Source organism: Cnephaeus nilssonii, assembly GCF_951640355.1.
Source record: "Cnephaeus nilssonii genome assembly, chromosome: 11".
Classification (NCBI taxonomy): Eukaryota; Metazoa; Chordata; class Mammalia; order Chiroptera; family Vespertilionidae; genus Cnephaeus; species Cnephaeus nilssonii.
The window spans coordinates 37,669,935-37,678,641 of record NC_137082.1 but is presented as its reverse complement, the minus strand read 5'-3'; the positions used below and the strand labels follow the sequence as shown (position 1 = coordinate 37,678,641).

At 42.4% G+C, this 8,707-nt stretch overlaps 1 protein-coding gene across 1 annotated transcript in view; it reads left to right on the top strand.

Moving 5' to 3' along the window:
- Nucleotides 1-1,649: 1,649 nt before the first annotated feature.
- Nucleotides 1,650-8,707, top strand: part of SAMHD1 (SAM and HD domain containing deoxynucleoside triphosphate triphosphohydrolase 1) — a 61,622-nt gene continuing 54,564 nt past the window's right edge. Inside the window, exons 1-2 of the mRNA XM_079785023.1 lie at nt 1,650-1,917; nt 6,101-6,167. Coding sequence (XP_079641149.1) covers nt 1,710-1,917; nt 6,101-6,167 — 275 coding nt within the window. The 5' untranslated portion in view covers nt 1,650-1,709. The remainder of the gene's footprint in view (nt 1,918-6,100; nt 6,168-8,707) is intronic.

The window sequence follows — 8,707 nt, the reverse complement described above, 5'->3', positions numbered from 1 at the left end:
ATAATAAATATGACATTAAATTACACTCTTTAACAAACAAAAACAAATGGAAAATTAAAGTTCTGAAAAGCAATTGGTTTAGAGCAAACCCAGGGATTAAATGTTTATATCACCTGCTTATATCACCTTCTGCCTAGGAAACCTTGCTGTCAGGGCAGATTTCCTCACAAATCTTATAAATACAAGTTTTCAAACCAGCCGTTTCCAACTTGAAACGTAAGTCTTTCAGATGTATGTTATCTGTTATTTTACCCTCTTGTTTTGGTTTCACAAGTCTTGACAACTGTCTGGTCTTTTCTCAAATTATTCTAGGGCTTAAGGGTGTGGCTTTCCCAGCCTGGCCCTTCTGAGGCCAGTAAATCTCTCTATACTTTCCCCTACAGGTCTATAGGACAAGGAAGCCATTCAAAATTTTGATTTAACTAATATAAAATAAGTTTATATCAAAACTCTCATTAACAAACAATTGTTGGCAAGTGCTTAAGAGCAAAGATTTTGGAACCAGGCTAGATTGCATGGGTTTCAATCTTCTATGTTTCATCACTTTTTAGCTGTGTGATCTTTGGCAAATTACTTACTTTTTTCTCTTTACCTTATATCCTAAGGTCATTGTGCTATTTAAATGAATAAATACTTGTAAAGCCCTTAGAACAGTGCCTGGCACACATTCAAGTTCTGTTTGCTAAGAGTATTTTGTTTACCTTTAGCCTGCTATTTCATACTGTTTGATTATTTGCCTCATTCATCCTTTATTCCCTAGCTAGGTCTATGGCTGGGTTGATATAAAGTTGTACTGGCTTTAGTAGTGGTAGTAGTTGTCCTTTTAACGGTTAATCACATGGACCAGGATTTATAGGGAACTTTGGGTCCTGTCCCAGAGTGGCTACAGTGAGGGGGAGATGCCTACCATTTTCTCGAACTATTACCACCAGGTAGTAAAAGTACTTGAAGATAATTTTAAGTAATCAGATTGGCCCCTTCCTTTCTTCTGGGCAGGGGGTTATGATGGAGAGAGGGGTTGAGGATTCTTTAAGAGAGAAGTTTGAAGTCAGCTTCCATATGGAAACCTGAAGATAGGCTAAGAGTTCATGGGTAGGCAGCCCCTACCCATGGATAGGGCCCTCTCACTGGCCAGCAATACTGTAGAACTTGTGAAATGCAAGAAGACACTTTCAAATTAAATTTGAAAGCATTCCAGGGTCTTTCAGTTCAGCTTCTTGCCCATTTTTTCTCTTAACTGGAAAGATGCTGGAAGCTTTGATGGCCTTTTAGGTTTCTTTTCAGTCTGGTGCATCTGAAACACCGGTAAGTCTGGGGTACTCCTTTGGAGGAAGGTACCCTCAACTCACCTTAAGAGCTCCTGCTACGGACGGTGGCCTGACTTACACGGGTAGCGGGCACAATCTTTTCTCGCTCCTGCCTTATTAGCACCACCCTTAGTTTTGCTTCTCGCCGCTCAGTTTCCCCGTAAACGCCCAGGGCTCCCTAGAGGACCTCTGGCGGGTCATTGCGCTTGCGCAAAGGACCGGCGGCTGAAGTGGCTGGGCTGTCTTGCCCCCAAGGGCTGAGCTGTCAGGGCGCGTGCGCAGAAGGCCAGTAGGCTGGCAACGCTAAAAGGACTTGCGGCCAGTGTCGGGCTGTCAGTACGCCTGCGCGAGAGCTGAGCGCCGCGGTTCTTGACTGTGCTGCGCCGGACGCTGTGTGTAGCCATGCAGAGAGCCGACTCGGGGCGGACCCCCAAGCGGCCCCGATGCGACAGCAGCCCGAGAACGCCGCCCAACACCCATTTCACAGCGGCGGAGAGGTCCCCGGATCCCAAACTACCCTCAGACCGCAAGAGCTGGGACCCGGAGCAGGTGTGCCTCTTCCTGGAGCGCAATGGCTTCACGGACTCCGCACTGCTGGACCGCTTCCGAGGTAGCAAGGCTGGAGGGCGGAGGGGCTGAGGGACGGCGACCCGAGGCGGCGACCGCAGGCCTGAGAAAGGGCGCCCGCGGGCAGTGAGCAGGGGGCCTCCAAGAGGACCCAAAGCGGAGAAGGGAGACGTGATGCGGGAGACGGCCGAGGGGACGGACCTGAGGCGGGGGCGCCCAGGGAAGGGTGACCTGAGGCGGAGAGCCCTCTGCGAAGGGGGCCTGAGGCGGGGGAGACCTGGCGGGAGAGGCGTCAGAGAGGGGGCGGACCTGAGGCGGGGGGCGCCGGCGTTGGAGATACCCTGAGGTGGTGGAAGGAGAGGTGGGGCGTCAGAAATGGGGGTCCCGTAGGGAGGAAGCCAACTGTGGGGGTTATGAACCTGGGTGGGACAATCGGTGTAAGTCTGTTGGGTTTCTTCAGGAACTTGCCACCCCGGCGCCGGACAGGTGAGACTCTGGAGATTCTATCTATCTATCTATCTATCTATCATCTTTCTATCTATCTATTTGTCTATCATCTATCTATCTTTCTATCATCTCTCTATCTAGATATACATACATATAATTGATTTCAGAGAGGAAGGGAGAGGGAGAGATAGAAACACCAATGAAGGGAAAGAATCATCGATTGGCTGCCTCCTGCACGCCCCCCACTGGGCATTGAGCCCGCAACCCTACATGTGCCCTGACAGGAATCGGGTCCCTTTTTTAGTTAGAACCTTTCCCCCAGACCTTGTCCCGAGGATTGCTGTCACTCAGGCCCACCAGGCTCGGAAATCCCGCTGCCACGGCAGCTGCTTGAACACTTTCCCCATTGGAGTATATTTTGATGCTTCTTAGGTTTCTCTTTCGTTTACACACACCCATTTCCCCAAACTTGGGGAGTTCCCAAAAGGGAGGGAACTTGTTGGGTTAGTCTCTGAATTCCGGGAAATAGCATCCCAATTAGGGGTCAATATATGTTTGTTGACTACTTGCAGAGCTTGGTAATGATCATGTTTTCTTCTCCAAAACCAGTTTCTCTTGCTAAATCTGGGCACTGGGGTGTTTCAGTTGATCCCTGGACTCCCAGCAGCCCACCCCTTGGCCATATCACATGGGGAGGTGTGCAGGTTGTGAGTTTTAAGCAACTTTACTGGCTCAAGTTCAAGCATCCATCCACTTGAAATCTACTCAACTTCCTCTAATGCTTCTGAAGCTTAATTTATCTGGCTTTATCCTCCGGAGAGAGGTGGTGTGATTTGCATAGTCTGTGAACTTTTGCAAATGTTGGATGCAGCCCTGTTTGCCTAGGCTGGGGGACTAGGGTGCAAGGAACTTCAGTAGCCCAACTTAAAGATAACTTGATGGGTATAGAAATTGTACTTCTCTTTTCCCCTGTCCCCTTTTTAATTTCCTCCACTACGGGATTGGAATTTCTCTTTGAGTAGTAACAAGTGGGGATGAAGTAGTTTTACCTTTTCTGTCTCCAAAATGTGATTGGCTATGTTGGCTGTCTGTTTCAGTGGTGTTCTGTAGATTAATTCATCAATTTTCAAAATGACCTGTTCTCTTGAGTCCACAGTCTAATGCCAGTAAGAGGCACTGCATGCTTTTAATTGGTAAAAACAGATCAAGTGTTTGCAGTTGCTCATTTCTTACTGTCTGCTTTGTCTTAACCAAACTTTAGTCAGGCTTCTCTCTCCTTCAGGTCCCTGAACTCTTGCTTGCCTCCAAAACTGAGCAAACACTAAAAAAGTGAAATATGCCCCCTGGTCAGCTTTTCCTGGGGACACTGCCCTATCAGACCCCACTGGGGTCCTATACCCTTCAAAGATACCGCTTATCTCTGCTTGCCCCTCCTTTAGTCTAAAACAACAACAACAACACCATTTTCTGTTTGCTTTTTTTAAAAAATGTATTTTTATTGATTTTAGAGAGGAAGGGAGAGGGAGAGAGATAGAAACATCAATGATGAGAGAGAAACATTGATTGGCTGCTACCTGCACACCTCCTACTGGGTTTGACCCCACAACCCGGGCATGTGCCCTTGACAGGAATTGCAACCTGGACCCTTCAGTCCGCAGGCGGGCACTCTATCCACTGAGCCAAACCGGCCAGGGCTTCTGTTTGATTTTGAGCTGATTATTTACTTTTGAGATTGGAATGTTTTTCCTACTGCAGCAGTCTAAGTCCAGATTTGTTTTCATATGACAAACTAAGCACAAGGTGCTGGGTCCTTTTCCTCATGATGAAATATAGTCTCACAGGAACCCTGAAATTCGGAGGCTATAATATATATATTTTTACAGGTGATGTGTTTGAGGTCCAAATATGTTAACTAACTTTCCACAGGTTACACAGCTAGAAAAAGGCAGAGCTTTTTTTAAAGAGGTCTTTAGATTCCATAATTCATGTCAACTGTACCTTAACAAGTGTTCTCTTAAAAAACCATTGGATTCCCCTCAACAGTAAAGGAACAAACAAACCAAAAAATAAAAATTAAAAAAAAAATTGGAGAGCATTCCCAAGTTATAAAATCAACTAAGAGCTAGGGGAAAAGAATGGAAACATGAGCAAAACGTAGGAACAGACTATTGACAACCAGCCAGGAAACAGAAAAAGACATTGTCTCAACAGTAATTGTGAAAATACTTATTTTTAAGTTTAGTTTGGAAAATGTTTAAAGATTGGTAATAGGTGATAGGTGCCCTGGCCAGTGTGGCTCAGTGGATTGGGTGGCATCCCTTGCATGGAAGGGTTGCTGGTTCTATTCCCAGTCAGGGCACTTGCCTGGGTTGTGGGCTTGATCCCCAGTACAGGGCATTGCTGGAGGCAGTTGATCAATGGTTCTCTCTCTCAGATGTTTCTCTCCCTCCACCTTTCTCTCTCTCTAAAAGTAATAAAAATATTTTAAAAGATTGATAATAGAAGAAATGAGTAATCCAATATTAATGAAATTGCCAGTCAGGGCATATGCCCGAGTTGGGAGCTCGATCCCCAGTGGGGGCGTGCAGGAGGCAGCCTATCAATGATTCTCTCTCATCATTGATGTTTTTGCCAGTAGAATGAAGAATTGCCAGTAGAATGGGGAAAGTAGATTATAAACAATGTGATTTTATTTGTGTAAAATTATATAATTACATAGATAAATGTCTTGAATGATATCCAAAATTTATCAGTGGTTATTGGGAGAATGTAAGTAAGTTTTGATATTTTATAGTTTATATTTTTGTATTGTTTGGATTTCTGAGATTGCCTAATTTTTTTTAATATGCATATTTATTGATTTCAGAGAGACACGAAGAGAGAGAGAGAGAGAGAGAGTGAGAGATAGAAACATCAATGATGAGAGAGAATCATTGATAGGCTGCCTCCTGCACACCCCCACTGGGGATCGAGCTCCCAACTCGGGCATATGCCCTGACTGGGAATTGAACCATGACCTGGTTCATAGGTCAACGCTCAACCATTGAGCCATGCTGACTGTGCACCTTTTCTTTCTTTTTTTTTATGTGACTGTAAAAAATAGACATTTTTATAAAAAATATTTTCCACCCACCTCCACCTCCCATTTGGTAATCATCATTACCTTTAGAATCATTTTTGTTTGTTAGAAAATAAATAGTCCAGAGTTCTAGAGTCTGACATCAGGAAGGACTAGAATTAATTATATAGAAAGAGGAAGAAAAATAAACCATATCTGTAAGTCTTTCAAAACACAAGGTAAAGTGTGCTTTACTTGAAGGTTTTAGAACTAAATCAACACTTTGCTGCCCCTCAGGCTATGGTTTTGACCTGACTATTCTAAGAACAATAGGATTTTCCTATCCCCATCCCAAACCTTAACTGCTTTAGGAGGAAGCTGCCAGTTTTGCAGCTGGACTTCTTTGCAAATAACTTACTTTGCACTCGGATGTCGACACGGTTAGCATTAGAATAAAGGAATCGAGAAAAAAGCAAGTGAGTGCAAAGGGTTAAAAATTTTTACCTGATTTATCATAAAAGCCTCTTGATATCGTTTTCTAATTAAAAGTAAGACCTTCTCAGTGGCAAATAGAAAAGTGCTACAGTCCGTTGCCTGTAGTGGGTGCACTCAATAAATGTTGATCTGAGTAAATTCTGGTGGGTCCAAATGGAAAGAAATTGAAAATCATATGTTGTAAATACTGAAATCATTCATCTCTTTTTTACCTTTTCTTCCATAGAAAAGAAAATCACAGGTTCATTACTGTGCAATCTTGATGAATCTCATCTTGATAATCTTGGAATAAGGTAAGAATGATAAAATTCACATTGTAGCCAACTGTGCTTGCTACCTTTATTTATTTTTACATATATTTTTTATTGATTTCAGAGAGAAAAGGAGAGAGAGATAGAAACACCAATGATGAGAGAAAATCATTGATCAGTCGCCTCCTGCACACCTCACTCCGGGGATCTAGCCTACAACCCCAGCACGAGCCCTGACTGGGAATCCAACTATGACCTCCTTGTTCATAGGCAAACGCTCAACCACTGAGCCATGTCAGCTGGGTTCTTGCGGCCTTTTTATTTTTATTTTTATTTTTTCTTGTGGCCTTTTTTTTCAACTTTGAGGGACAAATCCCAAGATTGCTAATATTAACTGTCCACATTTTAAATCTTGGAAGTGTTTTATTTTCTATTTTTCAAAAATATATTTTTATTGATTTCAGAGAGAAAAGGAGAAGGGAGAGAAAGAATGAGATAGAGCCCTAACCAGTTTGGCTCAGTGGATAGAGCGTTGGCCTACGGACTGAAGGGTCCCAGGTTCGATTCCGGTCAAGGGCATGTACCTTGGTTGCGGGCACATCCTCAGTAGGGGGTGTGCAGGAGGCAGCTGATCGATGTTTCTCATCAATATTTCTAACTCTCTGTCCCTCTCCCTTCCTCTCTGTAAAAAATCAATAAATATATTTTAAGAAAGAAAGAGATAGAAACATCAATGATGAGAGAGAATCATTGATAGGGTGCCTCCTGCATGCCCCCTACTGGGGATCAAGCCCACAACCCAGGCCTGTGCCCCGGACTGGAATCGAACCCGGGACCCTTCAGCCTGCAGGCCCACGCTCTATCCATTGAACCAAATTAGCTAGGGCGAGATAGAATTATTGATCGGCTGCCTCCTGCATGCCCCCGACTGGGGATAGAGGCAACTCGGGCATATGCCCTTGACTGGAATCAAACCTGGGACCCTTTAGTCTACAGGCTGATGCTCTATCCACTGAGCCAAACCAGCTAGGGCAAATCTAGGAAGTGTTTTAAAGCACTCCACAGTTTTAAACAAAAATACAGTTGTTTTTGTTTGTATTTGCTGTGTAAATTCTGTTTAATATTATTAATTATTCCTATTTTTAAAAATTTTGCTGATGAGCCTTCATGAAGTTGGTATAACCAAATTTTTACTCTCAATTTCAGGATAATTGAATTATACACACCAGAATATAGTTAAGAAATGATAGGGGCAAAAATGTTGGCAAGAAAAATCAAGTCTAGAATCCTATCTTGGTCATATTTCTTGCACTTTTAAAGTTATCTTAAGACTGGAATATATCTCGGTTATTAGATTTAGAGTTACAAAGTAATTTGGCACTATTTAGTTAACTAATTTGGGACAAGTTATTTAACCTTCAGGTTCTGCACCTGTGAAATGGATAATAATAATAAAACAATGTATGTCAAATTATTAGCACATGATAAGCCCTTAATAAATGACATATATGTTTAACATATATATATATACTTATATAACATATATATATATATATATCTCCTTATATTATATGTGTGTGTGTGTATATATATATATATATATATATATATATATATATATATGTATATATATATATATATATCTCCTTATGTATGGCTGGAGGTTCTAAGTGTAGATTAATGTGGGTCTACTTAGAAGACCTCAGTTGAGTCCTAGCTGATTTGGCTCAGTGGATAAAGCATAGGCCTGCAGACTGAAGGGTCCCAGGTTCTATTCCAGTCAAGGGCACATGCCCAGGTTGTGGGCTCGATCCCCATTGGAGGGCATGCAGGAGGCAGCTGATCAATATTCTCTCTCATCACTGATATTTCTATCTCTCCCTCTCACTTCCACTCTGAAATCAATAAAAAAATATTAAAAAAAAATAAAAATAAATACCTCAGTTGAGGCCCTGACCTGGTAGCTCAGTTGGTTAGAGCATCATCCCCATATGTCAAGGTTGTGGGTTCATTCCTGGTCAGGTCACATACAAAAATCAATCATCAACTGATGAGTGCATAAAATAAGTAGAACAACAAATTGATGTTTCTCTCTCTAAAAATCAATAAATAAAAATTTAAAATCACAAAACTCAATTGAGGGTGAAATATTTAAATATTTCTTAAAATGGAGATTTTGCGTCTTTTAGAGAATTGACAACAGTGATGAAATGTAGTCTTATCTTATGGAATTCCACTTATCTAAATGTTGTTTGCGGGAACAGTAACCAAAGAATCAAAACAAGAGGTTATTGCTTCATGTAGTTGTTGCTTAATAATTGATAACAGAAGTAGATTGTGAAAAAAGATCACTGTTTTTCCCCCCATTTATTTTTAGAAAGAGTGGAAGGGAAAAAGGCAGGGAGGGGAAGAGAAAGACAGAAACATTGATGAGAGAGAGACACATGGATTGGTTGCCTCCCACATGAACCCGGACCAGGGCTGGGGATCAAACCTGCAACCCAGGTACATGCCCTTGACTGGGAATCAAACCTTTGACCCTTTGGTCTGAGGGACAACACTCTAACCACGGAGAAACACTG